The sequence below is a fragment of the Epinephelus fuscoguttatus genome, linkage group LG1, assembly GCF_011397635.1.
Source record: "Epinephelus fuscoguttatus linkage group LG1, E.fuscoguttatus.final_Chr_v1".
NCBI classification, from domain to species: domain Eukaryota; kingdom Metazoa; phylum Chordata; class Actinopteri; order Perciformes; family Serranidae; genus Epinephelus; species Epinephelus fuscoguttatus.
The window spans coordinates 46,374,253-46,392,834 of NC_064752.1; the positions used below are offsets into that span (position 1 = coordinate 46,374,253).

Consider the following 18,582-nt stretch of genomic DNA (forward strand, 5'->3'; position numbering starts at 1 on the left):
TTATTACCTCAGTTTATCAAAGGCTGCTACACCTCCTGCTTTCAACTGTATAAAAGGCCAACCTTTGCTGCTGTTGTTTGAGTCTCTCATCCAGTCCCAAGGTGAGTTTACAAGAGCAAATAATTCCTCTAATTTATCATTTATTATTGTAATTACCTTAACAATGGTAGATTTCTGTTGTTGCTTCACTCACAGACCCTCACCCTTCAGTTTTTGTCTTATAGTAATCCAGTGAAGTTGTGAAAAGTGAATTCAAAGATGACCAGGCTCACAATTCTAGCAGGTATTTATCTTCATGTGGTGTTGTATGTATATATTGACCTTCACTCACACAACATAATGTCTGTAATTTCGTCATTTCGTCTATACTGTGATTTTGTTGGTCTCTGTACACATGACATTTATTGTGTGTTTGTCTTGGGAGAGGGATTCCTCCACTCTTGCTCTTCCTGAGGTTTCTTCCATTTTCCCTGTTTAAGTTTTTTTCATTTATTTATTTTATTTATTTATTCCTTTATCCGAATTGAGGGTCAAAGAACAGCAGATGGTATGTGCTGTATAGATTGTAAAACTCCTTGAGGCAAATTTGTGATTGGTGATATTGAGCTGAATAAACACAATAAAGTTGACTTAATATATTCTTAGAGAATAGAATGTGCTTTTATTTCTCTCTGACCTTGTCTTTTCTATATTCTTCAGGCTTATGTCTGGTGATATGTCAGCTGGGTAAGTCCGAACACTTTTTGATCAACTATCATTTGATTTGGATTTTCACTTGTACTGTAATCAGTGCTTCTTTAATTTTCCTTTACTCCAACACAGGATCTGCCACCAAGATGGAATGTTACTTCACCAACTGGTCCCAGTACAGACCTGGTGAGGGGAAGTTCCTGCCACAAGATGTAGACCCCTTCCTGTGCACTACCCTGATCTATGCCTTCTCCATCATCAACCATAACAACGAGCTAGTTACCTATGAGTGGAATGATGAAGTCCTCTACAAGTCTTTCAATGCCCTGAAGACCAAGTAAGTGGCCCAGTTGAGATGCCCTTGGTATCACATACAGGAGAGGTCAGAGGTCAGCCTGAGCTAGGGTACCTCTGCCGCTAGCAGAGGTTCAGTGCACAAGAAGCAATCAGTGGGGCTGAAAGCCCAGCGATGCTCTTTACCGTAAAATAAAAACGCACCACTTGAGCCTAAATGATACATTGTTCTAGTACCGGTTCTCAGCAACAAGCTTCAACAAAGTTTGGAGGAAATGTTTGAAAGTCTTAACCAACCTTCTGTACTGTTTACAGAAATCCTCATCTGAAGACTCTGCTGGCTGTTGGTGGATGGAACTTCGGTTCACAACAGTGAGTAACATTTTAAACCATGAGCACAATGTTTTACATGCTTTTACAACAATATGGAGTGCTTGAAATCATGTTACAAATACTCCAACCATTACATTCTTGAAACATCCTGAAAGTCAATTGAAATCTGAACTGTGACAAAATGTAGGCAAAAAAAAGTCTGTATATTATTATTGTAGTATACATAGTTTTACTGTTTTTTGGTTGCTAGCTGACTGTCCAGCAGGCAGATTAAGGCCCAATTCCATCATATTGCGGATGTTTACATAACCTGATGCACCAAATGTTGCCCGTCATTGTGAATATGCCATCTTCTGCTGTGTTGATTTCTCTTGAGTGGGTTAGAGGCAGCCTTTTGTGGCTGTCAGGATGCTCACAGTTCGTTTACAGCTTAGGTTTCACGCTATCAATCCATCAAACAAGTCGTCAAATAAAAAAGAGCATTGCTTCATTACCAGGCAACTAGCAGTGCTCTGTCAGCTAATGTTAGCAACCCATGTCTCTACCCTGCCAGTCTGCACCAATATTAGAAGAGCGGCAACAAGTACACCTTCACTGCTGGACTTAAATTAAATTTCAGGTGTTGTATGCCATCAAAGGAGGGAATGCTAAATGGCAATATGTCAAAATGCCAAACTGTCATGCACAAATCAGCTATAACAATGTACTGTTAGTTAGCTAGCTAGTTAGCTATCACGACATTGGCCTACTGACTGAGGATGACTTTTCTTATGCTTGTTATAAAGAAACGGACCAGAGTACATTGTACACTGAGTACATTGAAATGAGATAATACTATGGTTATCAAAAATTTTATTTTTTTTATAAACAAAGAAAATATGTTTGTGGGTTGTTGTTCATACAGCCATATTTCTGATGATTCACATAACACCCAGACTGAATTGTGCCCCTGAAAAACTTCAGTTTGGAGTGCCATGTAGCACAACCTGCCCTACCCCTCTATCCTTAAAAGAACTGGGGCACCCTACCCCTAGACATGAATGTGCAAAACAGAGGAGTAAGGGCTAAGTGGGGGACAGCTCTCCATTCCGAAACACTGCCGTTCTGAAACACCGCCGTTCCGAACCACCCTGACTCTGAAACCCCCGACTCCGAAACTGATTTTCAAGTCCATATCGAGGTTCCTGCATCAAACACTGCCGCCTGCTCTCCGGCTGCACTCACACAATTCTGAAATTCGTTGTACTACAAAAGCTTGAAATGAACGTTCAACTCATTGTTTTTTTTACTGAAAATAGGTCACTGTCTTCATTTATTATGTATAATTTTGCTAGCAGCTAACACATTTGAAAAGAGACGCTTGTCAATTCTTTTTACGCATGCTGTCCGTGGTGCTGAAATCCCCACTCCCGGCCATACTCCCGGCCGCACTCCCGGCCCCCCTCTGGTCAGACAGACTAGTGATAATCTGGCTTCTGGTCGGAATAAATATATTAAATGCATTTATAAAACGGAAAGGTGAAATCAGTCAATCTGATTGTTTCTTAACTGTGATATAATGAGCATATACCTACAGCTACAATTTTAAAGCCTTATCACAGCATATCACCAGCTAGAAGCAAAGATGTAGGCCTATCCATGACAACAACAAGCCGAGTGGAGCTGTAGTTGCAGGGGGAGGCTGGTCGGAGCGGATCTGTGATTGAGTGTGCGGCTGATTGGAAGCACCTGTTGACGAACTGCGGACGTTGTCCCTTTTATTCGGAATAGTGGGGCCTTTAGAAAAAATGGGAAACCCCGCCATTACAAAGAGTGGAGGTCTATTTTCGGAAAGGCAGGGTGTAACCGGCTAAGTGATGGGGGCAAGGGATTTTATTGGGATTGGGCCTTAGATGATGTTATCTTTAACAAACAGCGATGTGACACTTTTAAAACTAGTTTACTGTGTGTTTAGAGAAAATCAACAATAGCTAAATAACCAGTGTGGTTTGCTCGTTATGAAGCTCAAATGTGAAAATTAAAAATGTAATGACAAAAGAAAATCAAATAACAATCAAAACCCTTTAAAATATGAATCACACTTACCTTTAAAACTGCTGTCAGTTGTTTCCCAAAAGCTAAGGGCTGCTGAAGATCAAAGGCTGACTACTGTTAGCCTACTTTGGGTTTTGGGTCATGCTAAGCATGATAACAGGGCTCAATCTGTCCTGCAGGTTCTCCATCATGGTGTCCTCTTCAGCCAACCGTCAGAAATTTATCCAGTCTACTATCAAATTCCTGAGGACTCATGGATTTGATGGTCTGGATCTGGACTGGGAGTACCCTGGTGCTCGTGGAAGTCCTCCAGAGGACAAAAAGCGGTTCACTCTGCTCTGCAGGGTTGGTACAGATTTCTCCTGCTTGGGTTCCGAGCTGCAATTCACAGCTACTGGTCAATGGTTTATATCAATGTTTAATTCTTTCCAACTTCCTCTTTGGTTTGAATTTGCAGGAACTTGTTCAAGCCTACGCAGCTGAGGCCAAGTCCACTGGCAATCCTCAGCTCATGCTGACTGCTGCAGTGTCTGCTGGAAAGGGAACAATTGACAGTGGATATGAGATTGCTGAGATTGCCAAGTGAGTGTGCTGTCATGAATACCCAATTCAGCGAGAAAACTGGGAGGTCTACAAAGTTTTTTGAAATGACTATTTTTCTCTATCTCCAGGGAACTGGATTTCATCAATGTGATGACCTACGACTTCCACGGAACTTGGGAGCAGTTCACTGGACACAACAGCCCACTGTACCGTGGATCCCAGGACTTTGGTGACCTCATCTACTTTAATACTGCAAGTGGACATTGGGAACTGAAGAATAGTAAATTGGGGGTACAATTTTAAAGAATTGTACTTGATCGCTTCTGTCAATTTTTGTAGGACTTTGCCATGAAGTACTGGAGAGACAATGGCACCCCGGTGGAGAAGTTGAGGATGGGATTTGCTGCTTATGGTCGTACCTTCCGTCTGACATCATCAAACACTGGCGTTGGAGCTCCAGCTAGTGGCCCTGCATCAGCCGGACCATTCACACGTGAAGCTGGATTCTGGTCCTACTATGAGGTACAGTTTAGATAAGACCAAGGTAAAAAAACACAACAAAAAAACAAAATTCGGATACAATGTACAGTTCATGTTAATTACATTGGCATTTAATGGCCTGTGTGAAAAGAAAAAGTACAAACTTACTATAAAACTACACAACCCTCATGATGTGTTTGGTTTAGATCTGTGGCTTCCTGAAGGGCACCACTCTTCAATGGATTGAGGACCAGATGGTTCCCTATGCCACCAAGAACAGTGAGTGGGTGGGATTCGACACCAGGGAGAGCTATGAGATCAAGGTCGGTGACACATCACCTCTGTATTTTTAACACGTTCTTAACTTTACTTAATTGAAAGTATTTACACCATTTTCTTTCTTTTGTTTTTTTTTCCCCCATTAGGTGCGCTACCTGCAGGAGCAGAAGTTTGGTGGTGCCTTTGTGTGGGCCCTTGATTTAGATGACTTTGCAGGACGATTCTGTGGAGAGGGCAGCCACCCTCTGCTGGCTCATCTCCACAAACTTCTTGACGTTGGTAAGTCCAAGGCATTTTATGCAGATGTTATTAGGCTATGGTCAAGACAGATCATAATGTCTGCCATCTTTAGTGGTTTGGTGATTGATAATCATTACCCCTACTATTGTGTTTCTTTTAATTCTCTTTTGCTACCACATTAAACATTCCTGTTAAGTTTAATCTTATATTCATAAAATGTATTTTTTTGAAATGGGCATTGGGTATTTCTCTTACTAACATAGAGACCAGGTATCTCTCTATTAAAGTCATGTAAAAAAAGATCAACATTCATTCACATGTTCAAACAGGTACTTTGTTTGTTATACCATCTCCTGCTGTAAGCCTTGAGAATGGGCCACCCTCTCAGTAATTTATTGGAGTAATAAAGTAATATACAGCAAAGTCCTGCACTGGGTCGGGTACATGCGGGTACCCGACAGGTACCTGCAAAAACAACTGATTTGCGGGTGTTTTTTAAAAAAACATTTTTTCCCAGGTTCGGATCTGGGTGGAAAAAATAGCATGCAGGTCGGATCGCCGGTTTTAGATAAACACGACATTAGTTCGGTAAACTACAGATAACTATCTTGGTCATTATTTACTCTCTGAGGATCGCCTCCGCTATTTCGCAACGGTCATTGGTTAAGCTGTTCACACGCGTTTCACCATCTAATAACACAATTTGTGATTGGAAGACAGAATCAACATGGCTGCCACCGTCTAACAAGCACCGCTTGTAGTAAATAATTATTTAGGTATTTGAGAAATAAGTGGATAAAACGTACAACTATCACTTCATAATGTTTCTGAAGTGTTTTCCTGATGGATTACTTCTCTCCTCGATGGATTCTAAAAACACGTGACGTCTCAAAAACCGACACCATTACCTAAAAAAAGATATACTTTCTGGGCCCAGAATAGAAGGAGGATTTGAATTATTGAAATTTTTTTATTTAAACAATACATTCAAAATAAAGTGGATTAAACATTGTCTTACAACACCAAACTCCATCTGGTATTTTATTCCACATAATATTGCTAAAAAATTGGGAGGCCTTCATTTTCTCGTACTCGTACTCGTCGTACTCGTACTCGTCGTCCTCCGCTTATCCGGGTCCGGGTCGCGGGGGCAGCAGCCTCAGCAAAGAAGCCCAGACAGTCCTCTCCCCTGCCACTTCCATCAGCTCCTCCGCGGGAACCCCGAGGCGTTCCCAGGCCAGCCGGGTGATGTAATCCCTCCAGCGTGTTCTGGGGCGGCCCCGAGGTCTCCTCCCGGTTGGACATGCCTTCATTTTCTCCTCACCTGTAATTATAAGTGTTCTAAATTACCAATAAAGTTATCTAAATTCTTTCAGCAGGCCCTCCTTGCATGGAAATTATGTTACACACATAACTTTTCCCCACATAAAACCATCATATGGAATAATGGTGATATAACTGTGGGGAATAAATCTATTTTCAAACAGAATTGGTTTGACAAAGGTATAATATTTGTAACTGATTTATTTGACACCAACGGTTTATTGCTTAGTTATGAGTGTTTCCTTCTCATTAAATCCTTTCCTGTAACAAGTAAAGAGTTTAATTCTGTGATAAAAGCTATTCCTGGCGGTCTGTCTCACCTAATGAAATGTCACCTACAATTCCAAGAAGTGCTAAGGATAGAATCTCTTTTATTTGTGAATGGTCTAGACTTTATGGATCGTAAATGTAACAATAAACACATACATAATGCACTCTATGAAAAAAGGAAAATTAGTCCTAAAGGGAAAGCTTTCTGGAATAACAACTTTACTGATATTAACTGGCAGAAAGCTTAGCTTTTGCCATACAAATTTTGCATTAACAATAAAATTAAACAAGTGCACATCAAAATTTTACACAATATATATGTAACTAATTCTTACCTATCCAAATTTTTAGACATTGATGATAATTGTACCTTCTGTAATAACGAGATTGAATCCATATCCCATTTATTTTATCAGTGTTCATACTCACTTAACTTCTGGTCTCAGATTGAGCGATATGTATTGTGTAAAACTAATAATATTATCAAAATTGATTGTAAAAGTGTCATTGTTTATTTTGACCACAAGAATGATAAAACAGAATTTATTGTTAATCTACTGATTTTGTTTGGTAAATTTCATATCCACAAATGTAGATTCTTGAAAGTAACCCCTAATTTCATCAGATATTCACTGGATTTTGTTGAATATATTAAAATGCTAGACTGTATTAATACAACCAAAAGTAACAAAACTGTAAATATATATATAGATCTCTTTGAAGAAGAATAATGTAACCCTTTTCCTTTTGCAATGATGAATTTTTTGTTTGTAATGCATTTTATATGTGAGTCCCTCTTTTTCATTTATTTATTTTTTTGTTCTTCAATTGTACGTTTTTACGATTGAATTGCTTGTTGAGCACTTGTCTGCTTGTTTTGTACATGCGATTTTTTTTAAATAAAGTTTGTTAAAATCTTTAAAAAAAAAACAAAAAAACGTGACGTCTCATAACTACTGAACGTCACTCTGGACAGAAAGTAAGTCGATTATTACACATGTAAAGTTCCTTTACATAGATTAAAAGTTTAAAAGCATTAAACGTAACAAACGAGTGCTTTTACACTCGTATAGGAGAAGAACACAGAGGGTTGATGATGGAGCTGAAGTCAGGTTTTTATTGTGAGAGCTGCTTCATTCAGGTTGTTGTTTGCTCACTGGCACCTTAACTGTGGCGATATGCTGTTATTAACAGGACTCTGATATACAGTGCTGTCTGTCTCATTAAAATCATAGTCAAGTTATGGACAAACATTCATGAATGTTTATGTCTCTGCTTCAAACCCCTTCTTCTCCTCCTACCTTCAGAGTTCCCTCCGATGCCCTCTACCACCACTCCCAAACCTGGTGAGAGCACCACCCCCCCTACAACCACCACCACCACCCACGCCCCAGGATCTGGCTTCTGCAATGGCAAACCTGATGGCCTGTACGCCAACCCAGATGACAAGAACAGCTTCTACATGTGCGCTGGTGGCATCACCCATGTGAGGCACTGCGGAAATGGATCTATCTTTGATGACAGCTGCAAGTGCTGCGTCTGGCCCTGAGCCATGTGTGGAGCCAATGTGTATGTCAACTATTAAACAGACTGTTCAAGTTCTCTTGTATGCAGTGTAAGCTATGCAGTCTATTGTTAATCCTGTATAGATACAATGTATGCTCTTGTGAAATATGTAATATAGTTGCAGATTGCAAACAAAAGCATTGAAGTACTTTGGTACAAGTTGCTGAGTGCTGCCTCATCATTTCAACCTACCTATTCATTTACTTTCTCCATACTTCGTTCCACAAACCTGTTAGCACCAGGAACATTTTGAGGCTGATATCAGCCTGGGACCTTGACCTGGAGAGGTCTTTCATGTAAGCAGCTGAAGGGTGCGAGTAGAAATTGTTTTTCACAGTAATTTTAATACAAATACAGCTTTTGTGGCATGAAGAGAATGTGATGATGCTTGAGACACTATATGATGTATTCTCAATACCTTCCTTCAACCTTTGTATAACACGTCACCACTGCACTGAATCAAAACAAGACCAGGGCAGACAAGCCTAAGTGGGCTGGAAGACTAAGGCTACATTCACATTCAAGGGCATTCAGTTTCAATAATTTCCCCAGATCCAATCTGTTTGTCTGGACTGTTAACATTCATGTTTGAAATTACTTAAATCTGACATCAGTGTGAATGGATCTGTGCCCTGAAATGCCTTGCATGCAACCAATAACTTTAAAGACATGCATTGGAACAACCTCAAAAAGACATCCCATTCACAAAAAAGGGTATTTTCATGGAAAAAATGAATGAATGACACAGTACAAGCTTCATTTCCAGAATGATGCCATAGTAGGATGGTCTGATGATGTCATTCTGCATAATAAGTAGCCATGTGCTTCTGTTTGGGAGAGTATGTGGGAAATGGCCCCCTATATGGGAGTTTGTCTCTGTGATAGATTGGGCTTTCAGCAAACTATCAGTAGCTATTGCTGGTCCAATAGAAACTATTCATGGTGATCACACTTATAGTGATCAACTGCTTGTATGGATGAATCAATCAAATTTGATTTGATTTGATTCAATTCAGTTCAATTCAATTCATTATTGTCATTCTCTCTATACAGCAGCATACAGTTACTCTCAAATCCAGGTGTAGTGAGGAAAATATGGCAAACAAGACATTAAACATGGACAGTACAACATTTAAGTATAATAAAGTGCATTGTGAATACACATAAAAATAAAAATTGGTAAGTGCTGCAGAATAGACATTGAAATGATAATGTGAAAAACAGTTTTTTTTCTCTGAATGAAAAACATTTTCTCCTTAAGACTTGTGGCTGTTAGTGATGGAGACAGAAAATGAATACACACAGAGAAAGCACTGTAATTGTAGCCACCCTCATCATATATCACATAATGTCCACGTAATGTAACAGCTGCTGTATTTTGAGACAGTCAGTAAAATTCAGTTAATTGTGAAGTTGCCAATTTCATTACTTTATATTCACATAATAAATTTAAAATTTTCAATCAGATAGTAAGTTGCAGGAGAAAAAAGAAAAATTCATTTATAATACTCATCCACCTCCAGTGATTTGACCTCACTGTGGAACAAGTTCCTCCAAAACCTTAATTATTTCCAGTGCTACATTCAAATATGTCTGTCTGTCCCTCACAACATCATTGTCCTGTCATGTAGGCAGGCTATCCCTGTCCGAAAGTGTCTGGCAGTCAGCCTCTATTGACTGCTAACAGTTTCAAGGTGGACACCCAAGTTTAATGTCTCCATTTCAGTATCTGACCAAATGCGTCCCCTTCTGTTCATGAGTTATGATGTTAAGAAATGGCTAGAACAGTGTTTTGCAGAACATTATGATGTCACAATGAAGTTGACCTTTGACCTTTTGGATATGTCTTCTCTTCATTATTTTATCCTATTCAACATCTGTGCGAAATTTTGTCATGATTAGCGTATGAATTCTTTAGTCATGGCCAAAAACATGTTTTGTAAGATGACAGTGACCTTAGCCTTTGACCTTCACCCACCAAATTCTAGTCAGTTCATTGCTGAGTCCAAGTGGATATTTGTGCTAAATTTGAAGAAATTCCCTCAAGGTGTTCTTGAGATATTGTGTTAAAATAATAAGATGAACACAAAGTCACAGTGACCTTAATGTTTGGCAAACAAATTCTAATCAGTTGATTCTTGAGTCAGAGGGGACATTTATTAGGGGCCGGGCAGCCTAAGCTGCCAGGACCCTATTGTTATCCTGCATGTTCTTCTTCTTTCTTCTTCTTCCGAGGAAATCATACTTCCCATGCGCGAAAAATCACCAAACTTTGCACAAAGGTCTAGTCCCATGCCAGATTGCCTCAGCTGCAAAAACAGGCCAATAGTCCTGATGGTGGTGCTATAGCAAGCCTCTAAAGTTCAAAATTTTGAAAATTCACAACAAATCAACCATATGTGCTACAGATTTGCAACTTTCACCAGAATGTAGCCCCAACACTGAAGAAACTTTTGTACATTTAAATCTATTGCAAATTATGAAGTCCATCACTCTGTTTTTTTCAAAAACCGTAAAACCTATTAAACCTATCTCCTCCCACAATTTTTGCTCAATTGACACCAAACTTGCTACAGAGCATCTTCAGACTGTCCTACACAAACAGTCCACACAGATTTTTGATTTATCAAAAATTGAGCCTACAGTGCATCAAAATGTTTGACTGTAAACGGTATTGTAAACATATACTTTCAAATTCTTGCAAAATACATTTTCAATGTTCATTAAAAAAATGACAAAATTTTGAAGTCATGGTAGATGATGTCTGGAAAATATCAGAATTTTATCTCAAAAACTGAATTTTTTACAGCATTTTGAATTTCGCTCTCATGCGAACAATTGGAGTCAATGCAAAAATGGCATTTTTAAACATCAGTTTTTCACTTATGGAGCCAAAAAATCATTGTTAAAAACAAATTACCAACATCTCCATGCTGTCTAGATGCAATTTGTGTATTTTTGGATTTTTGTCCTAATAACTGAATTTTTGACAGCTGTTTGAAATCTGCCTTTCCACACTAACAGCTGCTGTCTTGCACGCAGGTGACTGGCTTAGTCAATTTGTGAAGCTACATGTAACATTTCTGTTTGCCAATTAGCTCATTGAGATAGAGGATGGTTCTTGGTGTTGAAGATTATGAGTTCAAGCCTCAGCTTGTGCAACATTTCCATATGTGAAATCTACCCAAACTTTTCCCCCCCGGGATTTCCGCCCCTGCCTGAACCTGGTGCTAGCACTATCTCCGAACCAACCACCACAACCACCCATGCCCCACAATCTGACATGTGCAACAGCCAACCTGCTGGCATTTACGCCAAAACGGATGACAAGAACAGCTTCTATATGGGTACTGGTGGGATCACCCACATCAGCCATATTGGAACTGGATCTATCTTTGATGACAGCTGCAAGTGCTGCGTCTGGCCCTGAACTATGTATGGAGACAATGTGTATGACAACTGATGCAAAAATCAGGTTTTACGCAGACTGTTTAAGTGTTACTGTGTCTAGTGGAAGCTATGCAATCATTTATCCAGATGGGTCTATAGTCAGTGTTGTATAGATACAATTTATGTTTTTGTAAAATATGTAATATAGATTGTGCAGCGCAAACAAAAGCATTGAAAGACTGGTACAAATTGTTGAGTGCGTCATTTCAATCTACCTATTCATTTACTCTGTCCATACTACCACAAACCTACATGATTGCACCCGGAACATATTGGGGCTGAAATTTCATCTGGGACTTTGGGATGGATAGGTGTTTTATGCCAGCAGCTAAAGGGCACAAGCAGGATATTTTAGCAGTAATTTTAACACAAATACATTTTGTGATATGAGGAGAATCCGATGATGCTGAAGACACATATGACATATGAAGTATTGTTAACACCTGCCTAATCAATTACAGATACTGACAAAAAGATATATATATATATATCAGCACTTTAAGTTAACATTTCACTAACACTCGGAAATATCAGTACTTCAACTTAACAGTACAGAATCTGGGCTAAATCTCTCTTATTTATAACACACATACACACATAACAGTATATTTTAGCAATAATTTTAACACAAATACATTTTGTGATATGAGGAGATGTCTCGATGCGCTGAAGCCAGAGAGGGACGGAGAGAAGGCGGGAGAGGCGCCGACGGAGGAGCCCGCTGCGCCAATACCACCCACTGCGCTGTCTGCGATGTGTGACCTGTTCGGGAGACATACAGGGGGAGTGTTGCACCTGCTGCCTCCCTGCCTACCCTTTTTGAAGAAGAGATGAAACGTTACCAGAATGAGACACCACTATGAGTCGGCCAGGATCCACTCTTGTGGTGGAAACCTACAGGTGCACTGAAGTATCCAAACATTGCTCAGATAGCGAAACAGAAGTTGGTCATACCTGGCACTTCAGTGAGGTCAGAACGGATGTTTTCATCCAAGTGTCACGTTCATATTGCGCCCGCAATAAGCATCTTATTTTTTGTGTTTTTTTGTAAAAAAAATAAATAAATAAAAATAATAAGAATAATAAATAAGTGGGCGGCACGGTGGTGTGGTGGTTAGCACTCTTGCCTCACAGCAAGAGGGTTGCCGGTTCGATCCCGGGCGTGGGAGCCCTTCTGTGCGGAGTTTGCATGTTCTCCCCGTGTCAGCGTGGGTTCTCTCCGGGCACTCCGGCTTCCTCCCACAGTCCAAAGACATGCAGATTGGGGACTAGGTTAATTGATAACTCTAAATTGTCCGTAGGTGTGAATGTGAGCGTGAATGGTTGTTTGTCTCTATGTGTCAGCCCTGCGATAGTCTGGCGACCTGTCCAGGGTGTACCCTGCCTCTCGCCCGATGTCAGCTGGGATAGGCTCCAGCCCCCCCGCGACCCTCAAGAGGATGAAGCGGTTAGAAGATGAATGAATGAATGAATAATAAATAAAAATAAATAATAAGAATAATAAGAATAAATTTGAATATTATTCGAACTCTACTAAATTAATTAGAAAATATTCAAACTCAATTTCTTGGTGCTTTTGATAGCCCTATTGCACATAAGCTCAGGAGGTACAACATCGACATTGCAGCATTCAGTGAGACTCAGTTCTCTGGTGAAGACTCACTCACAGAAGTTGGTGAAGTTGGGAAGGGTCTTCCAGAAGGGGACCGCAGGCTCCATGGAGTTGGTTTTGCCGTAAAAAGCAAATTACTCAACAACATCCCTGAGTCCCCCCAAGGCATCAGTGAATGCTCATGACCTGGCGTATCCCCTGGGTGAAAGGCCGCTTTGCAACACTACTCAGTACCTATATGCCCCCACCTTGGATACTGACAGCGACATCAAAGATGCCTTTTACGAGTCCCTCGGTGCTGCTCTATCTAGAGTCCGAGTCGGACAAACTTGTCCTCATGGGTGACTTCACTTCACTGATGCCAATCTTTGGACAAAAGTAATTGGAACTCATGGATCTGGAAAGAACAGCAATGGCCTCCGACTTCTGTCTTTGTGCTCTGAAAACCAGCTTCTCATAACCAACACCATCTTCCAGATGAAAAAGAAATATATAACATCATGGATTCACCCCCAGTCCAAACATTGGCACCAACTGGATCATATCATCACATGACAACAAGACTGAAAGGACGTCTGCATAACCAGGGCCTTGTGTGGAGCTGAATACTGGACTGGTCACCGGTTGATCAGTTCCAAGCTCAAGATCAGAATTCTTCCACTGCACAAAAAACAGCAACCTAAAAAGAGACTCAACTGTAGGGCCTTGGAATCTCTAGACTGTGTATCGCAGTACCGTAGCAAGTTGGCTTTGGAGCTTTCCACCCTAGAGGACTACAGCAACACCTGCGATATGGATACTGAGTGGGCAAAGCTGAGGTCAACTGTACATTGAGCTGCCTCTGAGACAAACGGCTTCACTCAAAATTGACATTGAGATTAGTTTGACAATAGCTCACCTGCAATACGGGAGCTCCTGGAAGCCAAGAGTAAAGCCCATGCCACCCTGCTTTCCAATCCTCACTCTCCAAGGTTCCTCTGTCATTACAAAGCCATCAGGGCTGATACACAAAAACAACTCAGGCTCATAGAAAATGAGTGGCGGCTTAGAAAAGCTCAAGAGCTCCAGAGGCATGTAGATGACAATAACACTTGAAACATCGCTCCAGTAAGATCTGCAGAAGATCTTGTTCTATTCAAGGACAAACAAAAGATACTCAAGCGTTGGGCCGAGCATTTCGACTCTCTGCTGAACAACATAAACCCCTCTGATCCATCAGTCTTCAACTCACTCCCAGATCTCCTGCCATCTCCCTCCCTTGATGAACCTCCAACATTCACAGAGGTCCTCTCTGCAGTCAGAAGTCTTAAAAACAACAAGAGCCCTGGCCCTGATGGACTTGCGACTCAAACCCTGAAAAAGGGAGGTTATCTCCTCACACAAAAGCTGTTCCTCTTCATTTACAACACTTGGCAAAGTGAGACCCTGCCTCAAAAATGGAAAGACAGCAACATTGTCACCATCTACAAAGGGAAGGGAAGCAAATCTTTCTGTGGTAACAATCGTGGCATTTTGCTTCTCTTGGTAGCAGGCAACGTCATTGCAAAAATCATGCTGTCTCGCCTCACATCCTATGTAACAGAAAACATCATCCCAGACACAATGTGGCTTCAGAAAGAACCGAAGCACTCTGGACATGATTTTCACTGCCCGACAAATCCAGGAGAAATGCAGGGAACAAAACAAGGACCTCTACATCACCTTTATTGACCTCACTAAAGCCTTTGATTCAGTTGACCGAGAAATCCTCTGGAGAATCCTCATGAAATTTGGTGTCCCTCCCAAATTTCTCAACATCCGTAAACAGTCTGCAGACGATCTTGTTCTATTCAAGGACAAACAAAAGATACTCAAGCGTTGGGCCGAGCATTTCGACTCTCTGCTGAACAATATAAACCCCTTTGATCCATCAATCTTCAACTCACTCCCAGATCTCCTGCCATCTCCCTCCCTTGATGAACCTCCAACATTCACAGAGGTCCTCTCTACAGTCAGAAGTCTGTGAAAGTTGGGGTGAAGCAGGGATGTGCACTGGCCCCTGTCATATTCAACCTCTTCCTGACGGCAGCCACGCTTCTTTTCCTCCAGTCCATCAAGGAGGATAGTGGCGTTACCATCCAATTCCGCCTTGATGGGAACTTATTCAACATCAGGTGTCTACAAGCAAAGACAAAGACTTCACTCACTGACATCCAGGAGTTGCAATATGCAGATGATTGTGTGCTGCTGGCCCACAGCGCAGCTGCTATGCAGCATGCACTGGATGTTATGTCATCTGTCTACCACCCACTAGGTCTTGTCATCAACACATAAAAAACAGAAGTCCTCTTTCAGGAGAGGTCTCCATCCCCTACCCCTCCAGTGTTCACCATCAATGGTGCACCCCCCAAGGTCGTTAACCAGTTTTGCTACCTCTGTAGCATACTGACATCCACATGCCAGATTGATGATGATATCCAGACCCACATCAACCTGGCATCTTCTGCCTTTGGTAGACTGCGCCCTCGTGTGTTTCACAACAACCACCTTAGGACATCAACAAAAGTTGCAGTTTATAGGGCAGTGTGTGTGTGTCGACACTGCTTTACGGAGCAGAAGCCTGGACAACCTACCGCTGTCACATCAGACGCCTTGATGCATTTAACATCAGATGCCTCCAACGCATCCTTGGCATCATCATACGGACATTTTACACTGTGCCGAGTCCATAAGCATCGAGGCGATTTTGGCACAGAGGTAACTCTGGTGGGTCAGCCATACCATCCGGATGCCTGGATGCCGTTTGCCCTGTCAGGTGCTTGATGGACAGCTCCTGTTAGCCAGCAGAAAGCAGGAGGAGCAGGAGGACAAAAGCAGTGATTTAAAGACCAGCTGAAGGGGACATTAAAGAGGTACAACATCACACCGAACGACTTAGCGTCTGCTGCAGCTAACCGTCCACTTTCACTCTATGTCATGATGGGGTCATGCACTTGGGGGAGTCGCACCCCACAACAGAGGATCTGGCGCCAGCAAAGACAACCTCATGCTGATCCAGGACCATCCCAGCCTCCTGATCCAAGCCTCACATGTCCTCACTGTGGCAGGTTATGTGGCTCTAGGGTCGGGCTTCATAGTCATGTGTAGTGTCATCGCCGCTAGCAACGATAGCCACTGTCAAGTTCATCACAGCTGTATGGAAGCTACATAATCTTCAACTACAATGGACCACCAGTAGTGTGTGCGTGTGTGTGTGTGTGTGTGTGTGTGTAAAATATAACAATCATTGTGTTTCTTTGCATCTTCTTACTGTGCAGGAATGCCCTCTCTTGGCATAGCCTATTTCTGGAAATTTTTCAGCTTAGTATAAAACACTTGTTCATATAAAGTGAATGTTTTAAGTTAAATTACTTTGATGTATGATACAATAGTTACATTACTTATTACATATTTAACATATGTAACTAAAATTAACAAGTATTATGTAACCTATTATGTTTTTTCCACTGCAGTGAATTCAAACAAGACAAGACAGGCAAGCTTAAGTGAGCTAGAAGACTAAGTCACAGTTTAAGGTTAGTTACCACCAACTGCCAAAAGTTATACAGTCAATACAGAAGTTTTCACAGCATTTCCGGTCCATTTCCCCATTCGGGCATACTGATGCTTTGCATTTCTGGTCTAGCATAGCTGCCACCAATGTTCACTCTAATTTTGAAAACTCCTGAGCAGACATTCAATTCCGCTGATCACAATTTTTTGGCTTATAATTGAGATCACGATTCTCTCACAATTTTTTTCAACATAAAGATATATTGTGCTTATTTCCTGATACAAAAGGAAAAGTAACAAAAATTATAAATAAACAATATAACATATCATTAAATAACAAAGCCTATGATTGTGTCTGATACAAGAGACACAAGGCACATAAACTCTGGTCAGCAGAGAGGGAACACTCCTGTTTTTAGCTTAAATGCAACAGCTGACAGCCTGACACTGACTGTTAAAACAATAAACTTTAGTCTCTTGTCTTCTCTTACAGCTTTTGAACAATTTTAACAATAATATCAATGTTGAACAACATTTTTCTGAGGTAGGTATTCCAGGCCTGGAATTAAGTCAAAATTAAACGTTTCAACACCATGCATTAGATATATTTGTATGTCTCTATGTATATATTTACATGAATCCCCAATATTTTATTTGACTTTAAAAAAAATCCTCTTCTTTCATTTAATTTGACAGTGTTTATTGTATTGTATTATATGTATTAATTCTCTACAGGATCTTGTATGTTCTTTAATGTGTGTTTAATTTATTAAAAGAAAAAAACAAAAAAACGTTTTGGTGAACCCTGCAGCAAAGTGAACCCTCTTTCTCAGAGAGGATCTTTGCCTCCCAGTTTGTTCCTGGCGACAGAGCAGAGTGAACCGTCTTTCTTCTCAGAGGATCTTTGTCCCATGAGAGCAGGCAGCATGCTGTTCTTATCTATCGCTCTGCTCTCCGTGTCCGCATTTAAAACATCTTTCGCTGGTGATTTGACAGTCACTAAAAGCACATTATGACCCTTTGTAAAAGTTTATGTGTGGTACCTGTGTTGTATATGAGCTAACATTAGCGGGTAAGGACTGAGAGGCTGTCCGGTATGTGTGTGTGTGTGTGTGTGTGTGTGTGTGTGTGTCTGTCTGTCTGAGGAGTGTCAGTACGTTAGCTTGTTAGCTGTAGCCTTGCTGTCTGTTAGTCATGTTAACGTTATCGTCGGCAGCCCTGAATAGCTTGTAAAGCTTTAGCATAGTTAGTTAACACATTTTTTATCGGCTGAAGGGTCCGTCCCAAGTCTCTTAAATTACTGCTAGTGCTACTGCTGGCCGACTTTGCTAGCTGTTTAGCTCCTCCCACCTAGGAAAAATGCGAGGAGCTAGCGCTAGGAGTGATGAGCGAGCATTTTGGGTGCGTCCCAAGTCTCTTATTTTTATAGTGCTACTGCTAGCTCCTCGCTTGAACCGGAAGTCGTTCGAGGTGCGCCATCTTCTAGGCCGTCCCAAGTCTCTTATTTGTGCAGCGAGGAGCTAGCGCTAGGAGCTAGCAGCAAGCTTTAAGCAGCTACGAGCTAGGATGGTCGAGAGGTTCCTAACAGGAAGTCTTTTTCAGCTTGAGGCCATGACGTATAAATACCCGCCCCCTTTTCTGTCTCATTTGAACGAGATGGCGGAGAAATAGCGCAAGTGTACCCGTTACATGCAATGAAACGCTGTAATTCACATGCCTACGTGACTACAAAGAGTAACGTTAATGATATTTCCTGCAAGACTGTCATGTTGTTATTAAGTTTATTTCATTCACAATCCGTTGCGTTGTTCAGCGGACTGTCGGTGATGTGTGGCTGTTAGATGTGCAGCTGCTCATGTCCAGAACCACACGTGTTGATATAACACCACACACAAACACACACACACACATTTGCCCATCATTAATTGTCCTGCATG

General features: G+C 41.1%; 1 protein-coding gene across 2 annotated transcripts in view; it reads left to right on the top strand.

The window, feature by feature from the left end:
• Positions 1–208: 208 nt before the first annotated feature.
• LOC125885648 (acidic mammalian chitinase-like) overlaps positions 209–18,582 on the top strand; it is a 66,647-nt gene continuing 48,273 nt past the window's right edge. The window contains exons 1-11 of one of the 2 annotated variants that reach the window (XM_049571343.1): positions 209–283; positions 700–726; positions 823–1,027; positions 1,300–1,356; positions 3,531–3,696; positions 3,809–3,933; positions 4,023–4,146; positions 4,234–4,416; positions 4,581–4,697; positions 4,800–4,932; positions 7,794–8,215. In XM_049571343.1, coding sequence (XP_049427300.1) covers positions 259–283; positions 700–726; positions 823–1,027; positions 1,300–1,356; positions 3,531–3,696; positions 3,809–3,933; positions 4,023–4,146; positions 4,234–4,416; positions 4,581–4,697; positions 4,800–4,932; positions 7,794–8,035 — 1,404 coding nt within the window. In that variant the 5' untranslated portion in view covers positions 209–258 and the 3' untranslated portion in view covers positions 8,036–8,215. Of the gene's footprint in view, positions 284–699; positions 727–822; positions 1,028–1,299; positions 1,357–3,530; positions 3,697–3,808; positions 3,934–4,022; positions 4,147–4,233; positions 4,417–4,580; positions 4,698–4,799; positions 4,933–7,793; positions 8,216–18,582 lie in introns of those variants that run through there. The other variant, XM_049571333.1, reaches the window with a different exon arrangement.